Source organism: Numenius arquata, chromosome 9 (genome assembly GCF_964106895.1).
Source record: "Numenius arquata chromosome 9, bNumArq3.hap1.1, whole genome shotgun sequence".
Taxonomy (NCBI): domain Eukaryota; kingdom Metazoa; phylum Chordata; class Aves; order Charadriiformes; family Scolopacidae; genus Numenius; species Numenius arquata.
Window position 1 is genome coordinate 41,801,500 of NC_133584.1, and position 25,148 is coordinate 41,826,647.

General features: G+C 38.0%; 1 protein-coding gene across 1 annotated transcript in view; it reads left to right on the forward strand.

Moving 5' to 3' along the window:
- The window catches only part of SNTG2 (syntrophin gamma 2), a 262,116-nt gene that overhangs the window by 180,984 nt on the left and 55,984 nt on the right, over nt 1-25,148 (forward strand). The window contains exons 9-10 of the mRNA XM_074153336.1: nt 1,648-1,775; nt 16,094-16,223. Coding sequence (XP_074009437.1) covers nt 1,648-1,775; nt 16,094-16,223 — 258 coding nt within the window. The remainder of the gene's footprint in view (nt 1-1,647; nt 1,776-16,093; nt 16,224-25,148) is intronic.

Below are 25,148 nucleotides of genomic sequence, written 5' to 3' on the forward strand. Positions count from 1 at the left end.
TGCTTTTTATTTTGAGTAAATTTTATGGTTTTTGAACACCTGGGCATAACGTTGGGTCATTCTGTGGTTTATTTGCTTTTGTAAGTATACTCAGTGTGTATTCACAGCTCATGTAAAAAGAACCAGCTTTCAAATCCCTTCTCTACTGGAAAGTTCTCTGTACAACCTGAGAAAAATAATTTTTGTTCAGAGACAGAAGAAAAGCCTAACTTTGACCTAAATATCTATGCCTCTGAATCCTTCTCAGCTGCCTCACTGTAAGCAGTAGTGCTATCTTTACAAAAGTGTGAAACGCTCAGCTGTCACGGTAGCGTGGAGATACAAGTACCAATAAAAACTTTTCATTTTATCGTTTTTATGCATTCTATGAGAAACTCCTAGATTGTTCTATTGTTTATTTAATAAGCATTTTTTTTAGCTCATAATCATGGTCATAAATCTGAATTGGTACACTAAGCAGTGGTTTCCAGCGTTTTCTAATATATTTCTAATTAAATTGATTTTTGCCTGTAAACACTATTTTGAAATCATTTGCAAACAAAGCTCATTACCGTCTTCTTTGAAAATTAGGTATAGTTCTGTACTTTCAGTCATTGATACAATGATGTAAACCTCTGGATATTATTTCACTAGGAAAAAACTGCATAATCTGTAAGTGTGTATCAGCTAAGATGTATATATTTCTGCACTTTCCTGAATGTTACAGTGCTAGTGGTTCAGTGGCAACTTTTAAAATTTCATGAATGTTTTCTATTTAGCTTGTTTCATTCTTGGTGCCTTCATGCAATATTTACTTGTGATACATAAGATGCTACATATATGAGCAGGCTGAACAGTGTGTATATAAGCTCTAGGTTAGGTTTGAGTTGACCCCTTTATCGAAAGCTGTATATCCAGCCTAATTCCCCTAGATAAAATTCCATTTGCGCACCTTTGATTTAATGTTATTTTCTGTTGTATGCTGTAGTTACATGAAACGAGTAGATTGTAAAATTTTATATTTTCAGTATTCTGAGATCTGGACATCCCTTACTGCTTAGATAATGTCAACAATCTTGCATTTCCAGTAGAAGCACCTGAAGGAAAACTTCAAAGATAAAATTTCAAAATTCATCAGCCTGTATATGGATCATGATAACACAGAAATCAGAATTTTAAATCTGCTATTAAATAACATTATGGATAAAAGCCGCAATGCACAAATAAGAAACTAGTATTCTGTAATGGAGTCTTTACATTAGATATTATTTGTGTCATTTTCTCTGATGATTGTTCGAGACATGTAGAAGAGTACAGACCAAATCAATTTAAACCAAAAATGTAATTTATGTTGCATTTAGAGAAAATTCAGGACATTTATGACTAAAAACTATTTCCTTTTTATTGTCAGATATAAATGTAAACAAAAATATAAATATCTTTAAGGCAATACTGAAATTAAGTCACAAGCATAATAGCAAGATAGCTAGCGTTCCTTTTTACATGAATGCTTCTTTTTATTTCTCTACTAAATCCTGGGTTTCTTGAATAGTTTTATTGCTATGATTATTCACTTCTGAGACAAGTAGAGCCAGAGATGCATATTCATGTTTTTTCACTATATTGTCTGATAAACTGCACTTACTGATTCTCATTTATTCTGTACAGGCTCCATCATCACCTTCTTCACCCATAGCTAATGAACCAAAATATGAGAAGCGCTGGCTAGACACCTTATCAGTTCCTCTGTCAATGGCTCGAATCTCAAGGTATAAAGCTGGAACAGATAAATTAAGGTTTGTAATCTAAAAGGGGAAGCCCTGGGTTAACTAGCTGTACGTAATATTTTGCTGTAGAGTCTTGGCTATATAAGAATTCTATGAGTGGAGATATGAAAGTCTCTTCCTATTAAAAACTATGCAGTCCATCTTGTCTTGAGATCAGTGGCGTGCATAGTGATTTCCAAAGATAAAGTAAAAACAGACAACAAATACGGTTCCTACAAATATGTTTCTATAATCTGTTTTATCTTGGGAATTCAGTTAGCATCAGCAGCTAGTACAGAGGTTAAGCTTGGCATTACTTGAATTAATTTTTATGGTACTGCATTCCATTCTATATCTCTAATAGAATACTTCCATATTTCCAAATTCTAATATTATCAATTAATGCTCCTTTTTCTTTATAAATTATAACACAGTGTACAATCATCATGACTATGCTGCATATCATTTTCATATAGAAACTCATATTAACAAAAGATTTTCGCAAAGTACATGGTACAAAATACTGTATTTTTGATTGTAGAATTGTTTTGCATCTCAGACACCTAAGTAATGGTTCATAAAGTGACTATTGAATAGGATGTCAGAGGTTCTTGTCCTGGACTTCAGGACAGATGAAAGCAAAAGGGAAGTTTAATAAAGCTTCAATAAATAATGTGCTTGAGAAAGGTTTAACACATCACAGCATGCATCAGCTTTTTTCTGCACACCGCTACATGTGGTAGGACTGCCTCAATTCTACCAGTAGTTGTGGCCAAGTAGTTCACAGTTCTCCTTATGTATGAGAACAGTTCATTCACTGTTGTTATTTTTCATTTTCTTTATGGGTTGCCCTATATTTATTTACTTCCAACTGAAAATATTCTATTCTGTTGTATTCTGTTCTATTCTTGTTAATAAGGTAATTAGAATATCTGTTGAAGCATCAACTATGCAGTTCACCTGCTACCAGGAGGTACCAGAAATTCATGGGTATACCTTACTTATCTATGCCAGATTTGTTACCTGTTTCCTGAAAATCACCTGAAAAACATTATTTTTCTAGTAGGACAGTTATGCTGCTTTTAATTTAGAGCAGTTAGCCTCCTAAATCAGTTGGCGATTCTTCTCCCAGACTTGGTATTAAAGCATCACAGGTGAATAATAATAATTTGTCTGAGAAAGTTTTAGGTTCTTCCACAGTCTTTGTCTGAACTCTTACTTCCTTTTTATTTAGTCTCTCATCACTTCCTCCACCACTTTCTTCCTTCCTACTTCAGCTGACCAGTTCACGTTGTCTGACCCTTCCCAATCTGTCACAGGCCTCCAACCGTTTAAGACTTAGAAGCTCTCCTGTGAATTAAGTGAACAAATCGGTATGTTCACATTTAGACCAACTCATCATCAACTAATCAATGTTCTTAAATTCAAACGATAAGTGGAAGAAGGAACGTTTAAACCTCTGAGTTCAGTTATCATCCTGATAGTCTGAAGCAGTCTCACTCTCATTCTGTGCATGCTGTGCATTAGATGGAGCGATCCCAAGAGATTCCCAAAGCAGTAGCACTTGCATTTTGAGAATTCTCTGGAATAAAACATCTTCTGATATTGTACTGGGTCTGGCTGACATGGAGTTAATTTTCTTCATAGCAGCCCATATGGTGCTGTGTTTTGGTTTATGAGTAAAACAATGTTAATAACACACCAGTGTTTTCGTTATTGCTGAGCAGTGCTTTCACAACATCAAGAAGCTGAGAGGGGATGCAACCTGGGCAGTTGACCCGAATTGACCAAAGGGATAGTCCATGCCATGTAACATGTTCAGCAATAAAAACTGAGGAGAGGGGGTAAGGGGGAGCTAGCTGTTGCCTGGAGACTGGCTGGGCATCATTATGCTTGTGGGAAATGATGAGGTTGCCTTTGCATCACTTGTTTTGTTGTGGATTGGGTTGTTGTTTTTATTTCCTGTTCCCTTTGCTTATCAAACTGTGTTTATTTCAACCCAGAAGTTTTCTGACCCTTCTTATTCTCCTTGCTGTCCTGCTGGAGAGGGGTGGGGGGTGAGTGGCAGTGTGGATGCTTAGCTGCCGGATCAACACATTGCAGATATATTTTTCTTGTAAGGATTAAGAAGCTTAGTGCTTTCAGTCTTGGAAAGACATATTGTCTTGTGAAACATCTCTCTCCCATATATATTTAGTATACACAGCACTCCTTTATTACTGGTGATTTTTTTCCTTTTTTTTATAAACTCTCAAAAGGAAGATAAAATCTTTCATAAAGCCTGCCACCATCCCCTGATACTTTAGTTCTACTGAATGCTCCTTGTTTGTTTTGGTAAACCAACAAGAATATCTGTATGAGCATTGAAGGAATACTACCTTGAGATTAACTGTGGATGAGGTGTTTCCCGTGTTCTTCCTAAAGGTGTTTATTTTTGACTGGGGGATACCAGATTGCTCTTCTTCTATTCCCTCCTCCTCTGAAATATATGTACGTATTCTTGCTGGTGTCCTGCTTGTATCCTTTCTTTTACATTTCCCCATGTTCTTATAAATGTAAATTCCAACATTTTTTTTCAGTAATTGCTCTCTAAAATCAAATGCATGAAATAAAACCTACAGGCAATTACAAGTATAAGTGGTGACATCAGTCTAGATAACAATCCTCCTTTCAGCCATATCTACACATCTCGACTCCCTTTCCAATTTCAGCCATCAATCTAAAGTCATTTGAATGAGTCCACGACAATTCCCCTGAATGTATCGTGGATCCTGATGACTAATTTGCTAGTTTTGCTGTTCTCTGAATATTTACTTGGAGTCTATCTGCGTATGTTGGTAGACAGCATGCCTGCTTTTTCAGTATTAAATGAGTCTGTGAGTCTGTATGTCATCCTTGTAACTTTTTGTCTCCTTCATGTTCTTTGTCATAACTTTGTTTTGTCACAGTTCTTTGTAATATATTATCCTCTCTGTTATCTCAGTTGGTCTTCAGAAGGTGCACTGGCACCAGAACAGCCAGGTTACTTTTTAAGTCTGTGTTGTTAAGTATTGGAACTATCTTCTATAGTTTCACGTACATAGCTGTGTGCCTTCTCTTCAGCTAGATGGACTGTATGAAAGGCCTTTTCCCCTGCTTCCTACCTGAATTAAGTTCAGAAGTCTGTATCGTTCTTTCCACCAAAATTGTCTACATCTCCTTGGCTTTTGACATTCCCTTGTGACTATGCAAAATGTTATGGCTTGGGAAAGGATATTGAAGTCTGTATGATTATTTTGCCGTCTATCGACTCACAGGTAATGTACACTCTGCTTTCTTCAATCCTCCTTTTCCCCAACAGAAAACCAGCTTTTTCACCTATGAAATTCTTGCGTTTGGCTACAGCAGACTTAACATATTTTTGTTACTAAAATCAATCACAGACTGATTGTTTTAACATATAGGATTGTATATTGTATGTATAGTGCCTGGAAGTTCAGCAACTCATGCTGTTCTGACGTGGTAAGCTGCTGTCGGCCAGTCTGGATGGCCCCTCAGACCTCATTCACTTTTCTTCTCCATTGTATTCACTATTGTTTCATATTTTCAACATTCCTTTTCTGGTGGTGTAAATAAGCCCTGACTTTGAGGTAACCTTAGGAACAACAGAAAACAAAAAGATAGTCTGTTGTAAGGTTGATCAGAGTCTGATATATTGCTGAAGGAGATCTTTTTGTTGCCTTTACTTTAAAAAATATAGAGTATGACAATGTATGACATGTCAGCAATATTTTTGCCATTTTTCAGTTAGAAACATGTTATATAGCTACAGTTGTCTGTTTGACTGTAGTATACGTTTAATGTGGTTTAGATCAAAACTAGTCTAATCTAGCCAGATTAGCCTGTATTACTTTGTGGTTAAATTATGCAGTTTAAATTTCTCAGTACTGCATTTGAGTATTCCAGTAACTTTGGCAAAAAGGGCATAGTTTTAGCTCTTGTGTCATGAGATGGTCAGGAGCACCTATATCTGTTTGATTGTTATTCTTTTTCCTTTATAAGAGAAAGGAGTTACCTTTGACTTTTCGTCACTTGACTTTTCTTTTTTTTCCCCCGGAAATCTTAGGACTAGTGACTTAATGACACAGTATATTTTCCATATATTTTAGATTTTGTCAGCACTATAGATATTAACAGAAACAAGAGACAATGGGATATATTTTTTTTCCTTCCTTATACATGAAGAAGAATGAATGAAAATACTGTAGAGTGGGACTGTGAAGTGCGTTTGTCCATATCACAAAAAAAAAAAAAAAAAGCAAAAAAATCCCCCAGAATATTTTAAAGGAAAGATAAAAGAATGTACTAGACTAGATGTTCTTCTTCTCAGTGCAGAATCTTTCCGGCTATATTTTCAGAAGGTATGAAAATGGAAGAGAAACATTGTATTAACTACTGAAATCACCTTTAATTCATGTATTTCATATTGTTGATATGATTGGAGTCTGAGTATTTCTATGCAGCATGCCGATTAGTATTCTTGATTAGTTATTAATTCAATAACTTTTTTATTCACTTGCCTTTATAATATAGCACCACTACTGTCATTCTACATGTTTCACCATCCATCAATGTCACTTTATTCTGTTAGAACTAATGTAACATATACTGTGAGAACTCTGTTCCTGTGAATACTCTTAATTGCTAGCTGGTAATGGAAACATTTTTTGACTGTTGAGGATAGAGTAGGTCACTAAATGTGATGTAAGTTTAACAGAGAAATAACGAGATCAGTTAAGTCTCACGCAAAGGAATTTGTAGTTCATGGCATAGTTTGTGGTGGGTTTATTTCTAAGATAGTTTAATAGAAGATGGAGAAAGTAGTTCATTCATTTATAATCTTTCATTTTTCCTATGCAATCTCTAAATGCTCATTTGGAAAAAAGTGTAAATAAGTATTTTCAGTCCTTACAGTAGATGCTCAAAGTACAGTATAGTTATTTTTATTTGCTGTATTGACTGGAGCTTTAAGCATACGTACAATAGCTGTAACCTCTTGAACATCATGAGTTTAGAGACTGAAAAAAAGAATTGCTTATTTGGAAGATGGAAATTAAATTGAAGAAATGAGTGGACTGGAAGTAATTCAGTAGCTATGAGCCCATGTACCTATGATCCCAATTAGAAAACAACTTAATTAGATTTAGGTGTTATTTTCTATTTCTTGCTATCCTGGCCATTGCAATTACTACAGAGTATGGTGTTATTTTTTTTTAATGGAGTTTTTTGTTCTGTTGTTTTTTTAATTGGCTCACTTGTTTCTTAACTGAATCTTTCTGAAGGATTCTATTTTCCATTCTAACATTTCAGTGAGTTAACCATATGCCTTTAATTAGATAAATAAATTGGAAAGTAAGAAATGGAATAAAACATGTTGAGAAAGATATAGGAGTTAAACACAATCTCTCCGAGTTACAAAAAAAACTGAATGAGAATTTGCTCACAGTTTTCAGTAATGATTGTGTTGAACATGAGGGTAAGAAGAAGTATGTACCTGAAAGATATCACAATGAAACATATGGAGCCATAGGCTGGGAGACAGTGGCAGAGGATTTAACATCTGATAAAAGATAAGACGAAAAAGAAAGTATAGGTTTGGAAGGATATTATTAATAGGGTGCCTTAAGGACAACTTGAAAATGCAGAAAACAGTACACATTAAAATCATTGGTGACACAGAATCAGCATCATCAGGAGCACAATATGTTATGGAATGATGGAACTATTGGAAATGGGATGCAACACAGTAGTACAAAGTGCAGGGGAATGACATTTAGGATTGTTACTACAACAGAAAAACTCCATGTGAAAAAATTTTTCTCAGGAGCCTAGTGAAGCCTTTTGGTAGATGGCAGCAGAGGAAGGCAAAGACTGGTTACAGGAGTTAGGCAGTTACCCAGAGAATAGCTCTGAAACACCGCTGTCCTGCAGACTTACAAAGGAGAAATAGATATTTTTGTGTGTAGCACAAGAAATACTTCCCAGAAGTAAGAGGCACTAAAACCATTATAAAAACACTGCTAAGGCCCCATCTAGGATCTGTGTACAATTCTGGTTATTCAAATTAAACCATAAAATTTTCTGTTGGAAATTTTCTCTTTTCTCAAAGGATACTGTTGTATCACTTGCTGTTTCTATTTTTAGCTGTAGTATTTTAGAATTTGGCAACTAGGGTTTCCTTTGGCACTTAAGGAGTTTCAACTTTTCCATTCTGCATAGAGTTGGAAAGGGACATTCATTTTCAATGGCTTTTAGACCTGATAGCCTTGTAATAAAATTGATATATTTCACTGTGGGCAATGTTTAATGATTTCCACCATGCCTATTGATTTTTGGACTATAGTTACAAAGTATTAAAACTAGCTTGGCATCTGCCTGTATGGGAGTTCTTTCTGTAATCTTTGTTCTGAATTTGTTGATCTTCGGAGCACTTCAGAAATCACTTTATTATGTCTTTAGGAATATGATGCACAGGACAATTTATTGTGTTTTTACTACATTATTCAGGTGATATGTGAAAAGAATAAGCCATGAAGTCAGTGGATTGTTATTTTTTTTAAATTGTTATGTACATTTTTTGAAGGACTACCTGAAGACTGCGCTGTGTGTTTTTCTTTAAAAGCATCATTAAAATAAATGCTTCCAGTACATTTGTCACAATTCTGCTCAAGCAGCAAGACATTCTGGAAATCAGTATCAAGGGATCAGGCAAAAGCAGGCTGCAGAATATAAACAGAAAGATACCCAAGAAGCAACCAGGCATTTTGCAGATCTGTCCGCAAGGAGAGTCTGACTTACCCTCGGCTAGAATAAGGTGCTAAATCAGAGAAAATCAAGGTATAGCCAGGAAGCACAAGCTAGGCGGGAGCTATGCCACACAGTTATAATAAAAGATCAGCACTGAATATTGATTATTAGAGACTGGGACTGCTTTAGCACCTGTTCCTCATGTGAGAAGTGACGTAAAATGTTTTGGCCAGAAATTAGATATACTTTTGGATGCAATAAACTTGCAGTCTAAAAGTGTATCAAAAATCAGGGACCTGAAAAATAAAGAAATTTCTTTGTGCTCTAGGGCAATATACTCACATGCTTAAATACATCCCTTTAATTCTGTTCAGTGGCGTGAGGCCAACATAAGGAGAGCGAGATGGTTTATTTTTTTGAATCTTCAGCTTCACAAGATTTAGTTTATAGTTGTAAAATCTATGTTGCAACTAAGTCCGCAGGCAAAAATGAAGCACTTCTGTTCTTTTCAGGATGCGTGTACTCAGGAACCATTTCAGCTTTCCCCCAAAGGTGATGTGTTGCTCTGGAAAATTGGTGTGACACCTCTTCACTCTTGTTTGTTTTAGTAAATAGCATCCCTTAGAAGACAGAATGGTGAATCACACCATGGCATATTGCCAGCAAGCAGAAGAAAAGGCAAAATAAATCCTGTCCCCCCCAAAAAAGATAAACATGTTATTACTCTCAGGGAATTGTTCATATTAATATTACCACTGAGTTCAAAGAATTATTACTTTTTGCTCGTTTGTTTCTGGAGAAGGTGAGACTTATTTTGTTTTTTCCTCTGCTTGCTGACAACATACTAAATTCTAATCCACCAGGATTAGCTCAGCAAGACTTTACCCCCGGATGTCTTCAATAAATGCCTCAGGATAAATGGCCTTGAGTTTCTGCAGCTGACCTGCTTTGATACCAAAATAAGAAAAAAACGTGTTCTGGAGTGATCTGAATATGTTGAAGTCTGTGATGGTCATTACTTAGTTATCACTGTTATTTTACAAAATATCTATTTGTTCAAGAAATATATATTTTCAAGGGAGTGTTATGGGAAAAAAGCTGTTTTGCGTTGTGTTACCAATAATTGTATGATCAAGCTATATTGCTTTTCCCTCTGAATGCAGAAGGTATTTAGATTTTAAAGAAATCCACTACATTCCTAAGTGTAAGTACTTGGACATTTATTTTTCCCTAACAAGCATGTTTGAATTTCATATACAGTATGAACTGGATATTTAAATCATGTGGAGAACTGAAGATCTTGAAGAAGTAATCTTATGCATATAATTTAAATGTAATGACCCTGATGATCGTTGTAGTAATGACAGAGATTTGTTGTCATAAGACACAGACTCTCCTTTTGTCAAAAAACTTGCAGAGCCTGAACCTGAACTGCCATTACAGTGGCAGGCAATCTAATAATTGTTATCCCAATACAGATTTTGTTAGCCATCTTACGTGTGTCCAAAAAGTCCTAGAGACACCTGTGTATTATATTGGAGATCGAAGCCATTAACATGTCAAATGAGCTCTGAAGACATAGTTAAGATAAATATGGTCTTCCTGTAAGGGAAACTGTGAAATACAGCTGTGTTATTTTTTTATTTAAAATTTTAACCTCTCCCGCACACTTCCATTGTGCTTAAGGAGCAATTAGAAATCAACACACATCTTTATCATCCTACTGATTAAAATAAGTTGTAAATACTTGCATTAAAACTTCTTAAAAATACAACCGAAGAGTTTTTGACTTTGATAATTATTTTGCCAGTCCATTCAGTAAGATGATGAAACCAATCCTGTTTGATTTGCTAATTTATATTTACTAGTATTTTCTTGTACTTCCACAGTAGAATTAGCATGTGACATGCTCGGAATGTACTCTGTCGTAGTGCTGAGGGACATGGTTTAGTGGTAACTTGGCAGTGATAGGTTAACGGTTGGACTTGATGTTTTTCAAGGTCTCTTCCAACCTAGACCATTCCATGATTCTATGAATCTAAAAAGACATGTGCATGTCACTAACTTAAGGCACAATGATATTCCACCTAAATTCTATGGGACTGTTCACATGCTTAAAATCTTTGTGGGATTGGAGTTGAATGGATGAGACCACCTCACCTCACCTTACTGTAGATACCTAATGGTCCTTCACCTACGAATTTGCTGAATCCCTGGACTCACCTTGGAGTCAATGAAGAGAGCTAAGTATCTCCAGAGAATGATCCAGCTCACCTATCTTGTGCACTTGCTTGTGATGGAACAGAATAGTCCCTGAGTTTAGCATGAATATAGAAATATCGAATAATACAGTCTGGAAGGGATCCTGGAATTCACCTAGTCCAGCTCCCTGCTCAGAGCATCTCTAATGAGATCATATTGCTCAGGGCCATCTCTTGTCAATTCCTGAACACTTCCCAGGATGGAGATTCCACAAATTCCCTGGGCAACCTGTGCCAGTATTGGATCATGTTTGTGGGGAAAACAAAACAAGAATCTGATGTTGAATTGAAATTTGCCATGTTCCAGCTTGTGTCTGTTGCCTGTCACCCATGTATTTAGGCAACAGAACTTTATAAGCTTGAATGGGGTAAAATGCATCTCACCCAAATTACAACCAACTGATAATTGTGCTGGAATTATAAAGCACACATTAATAAGTTTACATACATTCCATTCTCCAGCCCACAATAGTGACCAGTCCTACTACACATTCTGCACTCAAGAGAGGACAGTAGCCCACTGATTCTGCATATAGCTTTCAGTCACTCAGGCTGCTCCTGTTTTCCAGCTAGACTCCTCCACATCTTTCTTCCATACAGATAAAGCATGCTGCGACTGTAATCCCTCAGATTTTTCTGTCTGCAGCAAAGCCAAATGCCTCACACCTGCATCCTACTCTCTTTTCTATTTCAGCTGGTGATATTACCCTTGTTCTTTCTCCTCAAGAATACCAGCATTACCTATTTGTGTGACTTTATGGGGAACAGGATAAGAGTTCTCGTTAGTGCTAAAACTGTCCCCTCCCCCACTACCCTTTTCTTCTGCATAAGTTATTTCAAATCTAATGGAACATAGCTGGGAGCTGCTTCTACTACCACATCAGTTAAGAAAATATCTGTAGAAAAATAATGTTTCTGTGTTCCTTCAGTTATTTTACTTTGGTACTCCAAGTTTAAACAAATTTACAATACTGAAAGCAAAATGTTGACAAAAAAAACCAAACAGGAAATTCAGTCCAACTTTGTTTAATACTTTGATATTTTTTAGCTGCATGGTTTCTGTTAATAGTCCCATTATATAAGCAAGTTTGAACATTTTTGTAATGTATGAGGCTATATTTTGTTTACAGTACAAAACTTCATTATTTTTAAACACAGAATTTCCAAAAGATTAAGTAATTCAGATAATTCTTTTGGGGGGATTTCCATTCAGGTCCACCTATAGCCCACAAAACTTCAGGCTAAACAGAAATTCTAGCAAGAGAGCCATATAATGATATAAACAAGCTACTGCAGAATACTGTAAGAAAAGCAATAAAAACTGAAGTCAGACATCAAAAAATCATTTAAGCAGGAAGGAAGACTGACATAGGACATGGGAAGATGCAAAGCTGATCAAATCTGTCTGTATCAGCATGGTAGTAAACTTCAGATAAAAAAGCTGCTGTCTCACAAGCACCTAGATTTTTATTAAGGAAATACAATAAAACATCGAGATAAGTCTATCGGGAAGATGGTTTCACATGCTACAGATACTGAAAATCACAAAATATCTTTTGCTCAAATTCTTAGCCTCCAATAAAGTCAAAATTCAGCTTTTCCCATTTCAGCTGACACTGAAAATACATTTTCTCTTGGAAGAATCTTTGGATTTAACACCTCTCTGGGAGCTAACTGCTCTGTATGGCAAAACTTCCAGTGGCCATTTTATGCTTTATTGATATTAATTAATATTAATTGTTAAAAAGTGTCAATGTCGGGAAGAGAACTTAAGTCTATCAATGCCTATCTGTTAGTTTGCTTGCAGGAAACAAAGTTACAGATTGGGAGTCAAGTCTGAAAATAAGAAATGAGTGATTTTGCACAAATGTCTAGAATTTAAAAAACCAAACAATCATTTCTGGTTCTAGTTGGAATAGTCACTACAGTAACAGCAGGGGTAGAAGAGATGATCATTTTCTCTAACTGCATTTTAAAATGGGCTTGCAGCCTCAGAGAAAAAAAGAAAAAAACCAAGACGTCATCTTATTTTGTGGTGATGGAATGACTTCATAGCATCTTGAGACCTCTCAAACTTACTATTTAAATGGTATTAAATGGAAAGCTCATCCTTGTCAGCTAACAGGAATAGGTACTTAGTTGTGCCGCTTTTTTTTCTTTTTTGTGTTTTCAGGGAATGGAGAAGGGCGTGCTATTTAAGCCTCTAGAGTTTATTTTCTTCTGAATTCCAGTGCTGTCTTGGTGCTTGCATTGATCGTTTCACTTAAAACAAAAATGCCTTAGCATTCATTTTAAGCTTTTATTTTTAGTTTCAATATTTGTTTTTACTTGTAGCCTCATATACACAATGTTTCTCAGACCACAGCGTGATACGTGTAACAATATATTATGGGATTTGTAGAGGAAAACTACTGTAACTGAAGGCAAGGAATAATCATAGTAAAGATGAGTAAGGTTGAGAGGAAAATCGCTGTATTACTAACACAGACTTTGTGGCTGGCTGGCATCTGTAGAGTTTGAAAATCCCTGCCTCTTTCCTTTCCTATTTCATTTAATTCACTGAACTGTCTGACCACCTCCCACACATCAGAAGCCTTGAATGAGACAGAGCTCCTGGAGAAGGATCTTATGGTGTCATTCTGCAGGAAAGGGCTTGGCGTTCCCAGCAGACACCACATTGAGCATGAGTCAGCTGTACGCTCCTTGAGTGATGAAGGGTAACCACATGTAGGGCTGCATTAGTAATAACGTAGTCAGCAGGTTAAGGAAAGTGATTATTCTCCTCTACTTCGCATTCCTGAAGCCACATCTGAAATACCTACATCTAAGATAGTGTGTCCAGTTTTGGTCTTCCTGTGGAAAATAGATTTGTATTTTAAAGCAGTTAGTGAGGAGGCTGTACTAGAGGACTTGCAGGATTCCTCACAACCTATCCGATTCTGTGCAAATATCCTGGTGGAGAAGTGTTCAGATTTCTGGATGCATTGGCTTGAATCTTGTTGTCTGTCTTTTATAACTGATCACCATATTTTAATAAGGTAAAGGACAACAGGAGTTTTAGTGTATTCTGCATTATTGCCAGCACCACATTTGGAATTATAAAGGATTGGTTAATTTTTATACTTAAGCTTGTTATTTTTTAATCTTGATTGCCTGTGCTGCTTGTGTTATTTGTTAGCTTAGGAGTTCCTTTCTATGGTCTTTCACCAGCCACTTGTGTAAGTCTGCCGTTTGGATAAGGCATTCACATTGCATGCCTTTATGTATCCACTGAAGGTGAGTTGGTATCTAGGCATGTTGTGGACTCAGTGGAGAGCATATACTGTTTCTTGGCTCTGTTAAATGATCTGGATTGTCCTATCTGTCTGTCTAAGGATTCTAGCATCTTAGCTTTGATATTTGGATTTGATATCTAAGGCATTGTGAATGGCTTCTCTTCATAACACTGAATTAAGTCTGTTTCCATGCTCCACTGTGTATCGATGCACAAGGGATGACAGATCTTCCTTGTCTCGGTGGGATGTTGAAGAGATCATACCATAAGTCATTCAGTAATTCCATTACAGCACTGTTGGGATCTTTGTCAGAGCCTTAGGTAAAAGGAGCAGCATGTTTGAGAGGTGATTATTTCACTCAGTTTACTTGAAGATAATAAAGGGATTTGTTTTGGCCTTTTCTTTCTTTCTGAAGAGGTGAAACATTCACAGAAATGAAAGTGACACAGAATTGTGCTGTTGCCATCAGTTTTTTTTAGTTACCATGATTAATTTTTTTGTAGATACCACGATTAATTCAATCATGACAGGAAAACAAGAGAATCAGCCAACATATATTTAAATGTTCAGACCAAGAATGTAATTTTTGCTAACAGCAAGTATAATGATTTATGACTCTTTTAACAGTAAAGTATATCAGTTAATGTATATATATCTACTAGGATACTCTGTGTTGTTAATATTGTGTGTGATGTGTATTTTATACGACCTTGTTTAGCAAGTATATAGAGTTCAGTATTGATGTTCACCATCGGACTCCCTACAAATGACAAATGTTAGGTTAATAACTTTTTCAGTAAGTCATGAATGAGTAACTGCCAGTTAACCTCTGTGTGTCATTTTGAATGCTCATGTTGACATATATCATAAATTAAGCAGTAGAAGACTTCAGATGAGATCAAAGAATCCTTGGAAAACCCAGCAACTTCATAAAGCATTATCCTTGATTCAGTAGTTTGCTTCCTTCTAGGTTAGAACCAAAAAGAAAGCAATAGAGCATACAAGTATAAATGTCTAATTTGTAAATGTAGAAGGTAGCAGTGATATTCTCCAAATTAAATACAAAACCAACATATGCACAGTTATGCAGATGATTATATTTGTTTTTCACAGTAATATATGACTAAAATCTATTTCTCATTACACTTATGCACCTAATTAGTCTATGTAACTTTCTGAAGTTTAGTTGCTGAAACTATTCTATGTCACGTTTCAAATTTAGACCAGTGTACTTTTATACCACTACTTAATGAACTTTTGTTGTTCCTATTGAAAAATCTCATAGTTAAAAAAGCATATCCCACCAGTATCTAAAGGAGGGAATTTCAGATGTTCATAAACAGTGCCTAACTTACTGCAGATAGTAAGGAAAGCAATTGGCATTTGCAAAATAAATTTGCTATAAACAGGTAAAAGATGCCTAAAAAAATAACTAAAATGCAATTGCACATTAGCATGTCTTAATTCTGTTTTGAGAAAGGGCCCTACATTCAAAATTTATTTAAAGAACCTGCTAAGTACATTTTTCAAATTCCTATGTCATAAAAGAGCTTAAAGGAAATATTGCTTAGAATGTTATGTAGAAAACTACTGGAATCCAAGAAATTTAAACTAGGGGAGGCAGTTCTTTGCAACTTAATACATTTGTAGTAAATGAAACCAAAATGCAATAAAGAAAATAGTCATTTTGGTTTAAATAAAAAAAAAAAAAGTTTTTTCAAAAAGTATAGAGCATACTTCCTGAATATGCTACCTTAAATTCAGTAATTGTGAACATAGTACGTATACTCAAGGGAAGTACATGATCAGCACATATATGTCCTGGTACAGAGAAAGTACTTATTGTATGTGTTGCTCCTGGTACTGCCCATTATTATCCTTCTTTTTGTTGCCTTTGTTTTGATTTGTAAAGTTAAGACTCAAAACTTGTCAAAAGGTATAAAAATCACTTGAACGCTGAGAAATATTGGGCAGTTTCAGAAAATTGACGTGTCTTCCTTTACGGATATATTTCTTCTTACTGCAGATCTAATGCATTTGAAGTGCTGGCACTCGATGGAGTTAGTACTGGGATACTTCAGTTTTATACAGCCCAGGAGAGTGCTGACTGGCTGAGAGCAATATCAACTAACATCAGTGATTTGACACTTCAAAATGTATGTTACTTTCTGCATATTTTCTTGTCTATGCTATTGTAAAATTATTTCTAATTTTCCAAGGGTAGAAAATAATTCACATTTAAGATACAATATATAAAAGGCATGTGTGTGGGGAGGAAAAGGAGAAAGGAAAAGAGCAGGAAGAGGTTGTCTGATCAATCAAAAGAAGTTTTCAAGACTCGGAGTGTTACTATAGAACAGAACGTAGTAGAAAATCAGAAGGCATTTATTATTTTAAAGACTTCTTAAGGCAAAATATTTATCCTCTCTGGTCGTTTCACAGAGCTTTAGATGTGCTAAATATTTCATTTTGATTTTTTTATAATTAAAATGTGCTTGAAATTACTATTTGTTGATTTTGAAGTAGACGTGAAAATTCTGCAGCTAGTGAAGTGTGACTTATAGAGGCTTATTGGGAAACAGTATTTTTACCTCTCTAACTTGTCTAGGAGTTGATTTATTTAAGGTCATATTATTCCATCTTTCTTCCTAGAAGTAAAAAGGTGCTTATGCTGTTTTAAGTTATTCCTGTAAATTCATAAGTACCATTTGCTATTGCAATCAAAAGTATTAAATACTGGAGACACAGAAAATTATTATTTGGACAGCACATTATTATTCCAAGAAAGAACAACTGAAATCTATTGAAGATTCTGGAATGGATCATAAAGTTAAATAGGGAACTCAATAATGTACAATATTGAAAATATATTTGAGTCTTTGAAATGGTAGAAATCGATAATGAAAATATAAGCGCACAGCTGGCCCTAGAAGAGTTGCCTGTGCAGGTTTTTAATGGTTTTTTTTTTTAGATGTGTTCAGACTGTAACTTCTTTCATAAATTATGATTTCGTAGCATGGCTTTAATTTATACTTTGTACTCTAGGTTAATTGTTGCTTAGTTCATCTGATTATATTGTATATTGTGAATTTTTATTGGATTTCAACATAAATCTTTGGTCAAAACAGAATATAAATTGAATTTATTTTCTGGTCTTCAAAAGTTACTTGGAATCCCATTTGATCACAATAGTTCATTTATTACGTTAATTCTTTTAAAATATTCAATTGCTTAAGCAAAGTCTCTGACAAAATTGAACATTTTTGCTTATGATGCATTCTTTATAAGTATTCTCTGTTCTCTATTTAGTGATTTACGTCATGTTTTAGGGTGTTACTATTTGATAATTCTAAGAAAGCAATGTAAATTTTTCATGAAATTTCAGAGTTCCTTCTGTGTGAATAGCAAAAAGAAGCATATGGTAATATTCTTAGAGCAGTTCCACTTCATAGTTACTAAGCCCAATTGTTTTGCCTTCTAAAGAAATCCACTAAATAAAAGCTATTCCAAGGCTGTAGGTAAATAAGATAATAAAAAGTGGCTAAAAATGCAAGTAGGTTTTATTAGTTGTAGGGTTCTAGTATGTTTTTTCAAATGCACTGTGTGCAGTAGCGTGTGTCCTGACATTGTATCTTCACTGTGTTGTGACCTGTCTCCAGCAATATTTTATTATATACTGAGTACTTGTATTGGTCTTCTCCCTTATCTGTCACAATAATGAATTCTGTAAACAAAGTAGTCCCTGGTGTGCATATAAGTGGCTGTTCTGGGGAAGGGTCTGAGAAACAGCAGCCATGGTAAATTCACGTTTTTCGCGTTCTTGATGAGAAAGAGTATAAACTCTCTACAGGTCACATGAGAGGCTTTATGTGCAGTCTGTGGTACACACCTGGAAAGGTCTGGCCAGAGGATTATTTTAATTACTGATCATCAGAACAGGATATGTAATATTGAGAATCCCTTTTATTGCAAACCATTTTTTAAGACCAGGACCGCGAGGCCGGACTGAAACTAAAGCGTACAGCAAAAGAAGGCTGGAGAGCATTCCCTGCCTCTGGGCAGCCAGAGGACACAGATTGTTTGACATCCACAGTGCTTAGGGCAAGGCCTTTGGATTAGGCTTCTTGAAAATCCGTTTTGAATGCTTTTTATTACCTTAATACTATCATCTCACAAAATGATTATTTTCTTATCATACTTCTGAGATTGACGTTAGGGAATGGATCTGTAATTCCTCAGAGCTTTTCCCTGTTTTGTGCTTCTCCACTTGTGTAAAGTGTCTTCCTCATTCTCCAGGAGTACCTGAAGATAATCACTACTGGTTCAGAGATTATTTCAGATACTCCCTTATCTACTTACGGGTTAATGTCTTGAGTCCTTGCTGACTCTTAAGTTCAATTGCTTCTGCAAATATTTAAACTATTCATTTTCTATTCTGTCCTACACTATCATCTCTGTACATAAATTAATTGCTAGATGCATGCTCAAAATGGACCTCTCTGCTGATACTGTTGGCATAAAGAATGTCAGCATTCTTACCCGACCCATTACTAAGTATTTAAGTGATAGTTTCTATTATTCACTTTTTACTTCTACACATTTTTAATTTTTTTTTTGTGCTGATACTTGTTTCTTGACTTTAGCAACTCTTCCTGCACCTTAGTCATTATTTCATCTGCTTCTATTCATGCTACTCTTGTATACATCCTTTGTCATGCACGTTTATATAAGATATTGAATAACGTCTTTTAGAATTGTGGTTCTTAGAGTTCCTGATAAAGATAGTGTGCACTGTAAGAAAACAATCTTTCATGTATTGTTTTACCCTAATATACTTCATTTTGCTATCTTAACCTAATACAGTCTCGTTCAGCAATTGACAACTCTGTCAGATCTCCTGCTGATGCCAGAAGACAATCCTAATGTAGGCAGTACAAAAATAGCTCTGCCACAATGTGACACTTCTGCTAATGTCAGACTACTTTTTTTTGAAGTACTGAAACATCTAACTTCTATGCAAAGGCAAGCTCTCTGGGGATCAAGTGTAAAGGCGTCGTCGTCTTTCAATAGTGAAGATGTGAGAAGTCGTCACTGCATAAGGATGCTGCCCCTGGATGTTAGCACATCTAGGAAGTGTTACTTGGTAGATGAGAAATAATGATTCTGGTACGAGCCTGGAGAGAGTTAGTTCTTATAAGACAGAGGAGCGCAGGGAATACTGCAACATGGAGAAAGATGTAAGGGTATCTTTTCAGTCCTCCTTACAGATATATGCCTTGTATGCTTAGCTCAGAAAATCTAGTAACTGTCAGCTTTACAAGCGGTATGGATTACTTTTTTTTTTCTAAGAACCCTTACCCCAAATTATTTATCACTTTGTTTATATTCTTGTTTTTCACATACTTTCCTACCAGCACCTGGTAGAAAAAATCCTTCCCTATCATCTTCTTTTTTAATTCAATCCCCAATCTTATCAATGTTCTCTAAACTCTTCACATTTACCTTTCACAGAAGAAAATAGCATCTCACATTTATTTCTTCATACACCTCTTTTCTCACAGAAGGAGGTACAGTTGAAGAAACTGAGGGGAGAGAGGGAACAGAAACTGGCAGTGAAGCTGCCATGATGAAACAAGAAGCACAGGAAACAACTTGATCTGTGTGTGCTTCTCACTGCTCCTGTTCTTAGTCTGTTCGGCTAGAGGGTTCTTTGTAGGCTGAAGTGGCAATGCTGTGCTGGAGATGGTTTTTAGGAGAGAGTTCTTTGGAATAATTTATATTTCTCTCTCTGTTTTCCACCATTCAGATAGCCAGCTATTAAACATGTGCAGCTTTTCTCATGAATTTTACTTATTTTATTTGAAACATAACACTGAACATTAATGTAGTCATGATCAGTAGAAGCACCTAAAGGTAATGCTGCCAGTTTATTCACATTATAGAGACTTGTTTCTTATATTTGTAACTTTCTCAAGGTTTTAATTCTCTCCCCCTGTCCCTCCCCCCCAATATTCTAATGGTGTTATTTAAAAAAAAATATTTGCAAATAAATGAGTAAGGCAGGTAAGAGAATGAGTTAAGGTGCAGTTGTTCCACTTTAAGCATTATTTATGATTTTTATAAGTCATTCCAGCAGCTTCATTGGAGGGTGGTAGAAACTTAAAATTTGGCCTCAAAACAGGGTTATTAATCTGGATGGTATTTATGCCTTTGACAGCTTTTTTAATTGCATATGTCATATGTGTAAAAGATCATGGAGAGGATCATCCTGAGTGAGCTCTCAAGGCACGTGCAGGGCAGCCAAGGGATCAGGGCCAGCCAGCATGGGTTTATGAGAGGGAGGTCCTGCCTGACCAACTTGATCTCTTTCTATGACCATGTGACCCGCTTTCTCGATGAGGGGGAGGCTGTGGATGTTGTCTACCTGGACTTTGGTAAGGCCTTCGACACCGTCCCTCACGGCATTCTCCTGGAGAAACTGGAGAATCATGGCATAGACAAGTGTACCCTCCGCTGGATAAAAAACTGGCTGGATGGCCGTGCCCAGCGAGTTGTGATTAATGGAGCAAAATCTGGTTGGCGGCCGGTCATCAGTGGTGTCCCTCAGGGCTCAGTTTTGGGGCCAGTCTTGTTCAATATCTTCATTGATGATCTAGATAAGGGGATTGAGTGCACCCTCAGTAAGTTTGCGGATGACACCAAGCTAGGTGGGAGTGTTGATCTGCTTGAGGGTCGGCAGGCTCTACAGAGGGACCTGGACAGATTGGACCAATGGGCCAAGGCCAATGGGATGAGGTTTAATAAGGCCAAGTGCCGGGTTTTGCATTTCAGCCACAACAACCCCAAGCAATGCTACAGGCTTGGGGAAGAGTGGCTGGAAAGCTGCCCGGCAGAAAAGGACCTGGGAGTGTTAGTGGACAGCCGGCTTAACATGAGCCAGCAGTGTGCCCAGGCAGCCAAGAAGGCCAACGGCATCCTGGCTTGTATCAGGAATAGCGTGGCCAGCAGGAGCAGGGAAGTCATCGTGCCTCTGTACTCGGCACTGGTGAGGCCTCACCTCGAGTACTGTGTTCAGTTTTGGGCCCCTCACTACAGGAAAGACATTGAAGTGCTGGAGCGTGTCCAGAGGAGAGCCACCAAGCTGGTGAGGGGTCTGGAGAACAAGTCCTATGAGGAGAGGCTGAGGGAACTGGGCATGTTTAGTTTGGAGAAGAGGAGGCTGAGGGGAGACCTCATTGCCCTCTACAACTACCTGAAAGGAAACTGTAGAGAGGCGGGGGTTGGCCTCTTCTCCCAAGGGAATAACGACAGGACCAGAGGAAATGGTATGAAGCTGCGGCAAGGGAGGTTTAGATTAGATATTAGGAAGAATTACTTTACTGAAAGAGTGGTCAAGCACTGGAACAGCCTGCCCAGGGAGGTGGTGGAGTCACCATCCCTGGAGGTATTTAAGAAACGTGTAGACGTGGCTCTTCAGGGCATGCTCTAGTGCCTGGGATTGTTGGTTTGTGGTGGGGTGTTGTGTGTGAGGTTGTGGGTGTGGGGTTTAGTTGGTGGGTGCTTTTTTTTTTTTTTTTTTTTTTGGGGGGAGGGGGGGTTGTTGTTTGGTTGGTTTTGTGTGTTGTGTTTTTTTGTTTGTTTGTGTGGTTTTGTTTTTTTTTTTAATGTGGTTGGACTCGATGATCTCAAAGGTCCCTTCCAACCACTAAGATTCTGTGATTCTGTTTTACGCCTTTATGTACATGTATATTTAAGCGATACTCTGTATCGCAGTGGAGTGAAATTTCTGTTTGAATGGGGAGAGACTTATAAAAGATGAGCTTTGAACATGCATATAAAAAATGAGGACTGAGGAGGTCTTCCTTTCTTTACACAGCAGAAGGTGGGGTATGTATAGATGGAAACAAAATCCTTGTGAGTAGGAAGCAGTGTACAAATTTGACCGCCTCAATGATTATACAAACAATTCTATCCCCAGGGTGAAGACACATGGTAATATTTCTTTGCTGCTGCTTTTTTTTGTTTGTAAACTCAAAAATTTCCATTTGAAAGTACCACAGTTCAAACCATGTAGGTTGTAACGGGAAGTCAGTAAGGGTAGGAATCGCACCACCTGCATTTAGCCAAGCAACAAGCAGTCACATAGGATCCTCTTATAGCCAGGAAAAAAAATAGGTGCCTGTCGAGATCATTCTCTTTCTCTGCTGTCTGGAAAGAGAATATAGCTATATTAAATGTATAACTTTTTCCTTTTTTTGGCTTACCAAAGTTAAGTGAGATAAATCCCAGCCTGGGAGGTATTTATAGTGAGATATATGGTTCTGAATCATTTCATCCCCATTCTGTTCCTGCCCTGTATGTATTCATTTAGAACAGAGTACAGGAATTACAATTGCTTAATAGTTCCTTTTGCAAGTTGCTTGCAGTCTTCGCAGATCCAGGTTTTTAGTTTTAGTTCCCCTGCTCTCTCCAACTCCCATTGCTGTCCTGCAGTGCTGAAAGCTCGTGTGCTGCCAGCAAAGTGTAGCGTATCCGATTTGTATTCCTGTCTCTCTGCACCAGCTGTGGAGGCATGTAGAGAACACGTGGTGCCAGGTGGAGTGGAGAGTGCATACTTCTCTCTCCTCAGCCCCGCGACATAGGGACGTGATGTGATGCAGAAGGAGATCTTGCCTCTCCCCACAGTTATGTCAGGGCTGCAGCCGTCTCTGCTTTGAATAGGGAATGAGCTAAGGCTGTACAGTGAATAGTTGTGGATCCCAAAGCTTTCTTCCCTATTGCCCTTGCCAGTGGGAGGCTGGACTGGTTACGAGGATGCTCTTCACAGTACTCTACTCTCATTCTGCAGAAAAACTGCATGGCCAGTCTCACACACGTTTTTCCAGGCACATCTGAACACAATGAAATAAAAAGTAGGATAATAAAATTTCTTCCTATCATATAGGGAGCTGAAGTAGTTTGACTGAACCAAAATGGAGGGTGGAAGGAGACAGGATGCCTGGTAGTCCTGTTTGTTTGCACTGTTTTATGCTATAGTGATCCTATTATTCAGCATGTCTTTGGCCACCTGCAAGGAAATAATATTTTCTGTGTGTAACATGGCTTCTGTGTAGTTACTTTGTGTATGTATTTGTCTCTGAAGCACTGGAGAAAGGTTGGAGCAGGGTGTGATGGTGTTCCTACTGATGTTAAAGTATTCCAGATGCGTATTTTTTTATGTCCTGCACAACTGCTCAGGATTGAGCCTGTTACTGAATCAGACTGGTGAGGTTTGTTCCCTCTGCAACACTGGGCATGTCACTAATTTGTTTATCCAGGTTACAGAGTGGGGTTCTTGAGTTCCCACTGGTTATTGTTGGGGCCTTGGGAGCACCAAGAAGCCTGGCCACCTCTTGCCCCTCGCAAAGTGCTCCGGGCCGCCTCTGGCATGGTGCGGTCAGGCTGCTGTAGGCAGAACTGTGTGCGAGAGCTGCAGGGAACCTTGCTGGGGGCTCCCCCGCTCTGCGTGGCAGCTGCGTGTCAGGTCCGTCCTCATCTGTGCTATGGTGCAGGTGCCAGTGCCAGCAAGATGTGACCTGCCTCTATCATGGTTGTCCCTGTTCCTCCTCTGGGATGACGTGGCGGTGCCCCTCAAAGGGGCTGGCAAGCTCTCCTGGCGCTCTACCCAAGGTGGTGCGAGGCCTGGCAGGTGCAGTAGCCTCCCACAGGTCTGGCCACCTCATCCCCAGAGCCTCAGTCACCCCCAGCTGTCTGACCCACCGGCACACCTGCACCGTTTGACCACACAATTCAGTTCAAATGGGCTACAAAAGTGAGCATACGGGGTGGAAGGAGCCTGATGGCCCATGCTGGGTTAGGATTGACTGGTGAGTTCCTACAGCCCTGAGCCTTGGTGTCACCCTCTGTCTGTACAGTCAAGGCTCCTGCTGTCATCCTGTACTCCTCCACAGCGCATTTTGTCCTAGAGTCATTTTGTTTACGGTCATAGATAATTCACTCTATGCAGCATAATGACTTCTTATTGCCATCTATTAGCTACAAGTGTGTGTGTGCACTTTATATACTTTATATATACACACCTGTAGCTTTTATATATGTATGTATCACTACATCCCACAGCTATACTTTGCTGAAACCAGGTCAACAATATTGTCATGGTCGTTAGATGTTTATGTTATGGCTAGACAACCTGTAACACAGCTCTAGACAGTCCTGGACAAGTCCAGATAAACCCTGACACATCCTGAGGCCTGTGTCATTAATATAACTCAAAGCCTGTTGGCCTCTTAGAGGTGTACTGGGTCTGGCTGGGAGGAAGGTAACTTTCTTCGTAGCAGCCATATGGTGTTTTGTATTTGTGGCTAAAACGGTGTTAATATCACACCAGTGCTTTGGCTGATACTGAGCAATGCTTGCACAGCACCAAGGCTTTTTTCTCACTCTGATGCTTTTCCCCCCGGTGAGGGATAGACAAGGAATTGAGCAGGGACACAGCTAGGGCAACTGACCTTAGGGATGCCATCCAGAGGGACTTTGACAGGCTTAAGAGGTGGGCCCGTGTGAATATCATGAAGTTCAACAGGGCCAAGTGCAGGGTCTTGCCCATGGGTCGGGGCAATCCCAAGCACATTCTAAGATTCTATGGTTCTGTGGTAATGTGCTCGGCAATAGAAGTGAAATAGCAGACGAAGAAGGTGGAAGTTCATCTTCCAAGGTGGCTGATGCTTGGAGACTGGTTGGGCATCAGTCTGCTTGTGGGAGGCAGAGAGTGATTCCCTATATATTACTTGATTTTTTCCTGTTTCCTTCACTTAGTCATTATCTTGACCCATGAGTTCTTTTGTTTTTGCTCTTCCTATTCTCTCAGCCTTCCTGCTGGGAGGGAGAAGGGAGCGAGCAACTCTATAGGTGCTCAGCTGCTGGCCAGAGTCAACCCACCACAACAGGCAATGGCATCATCATATTTACTGAGCTACGTGGCTGCAGACATGCTTTGCTTCCAAAGATTATCCACAGATTTGATCTTACAAATCTAGTATTGCCAGGATACAAGTGATAGCCCTGGATTTCTTCTGCTCTTT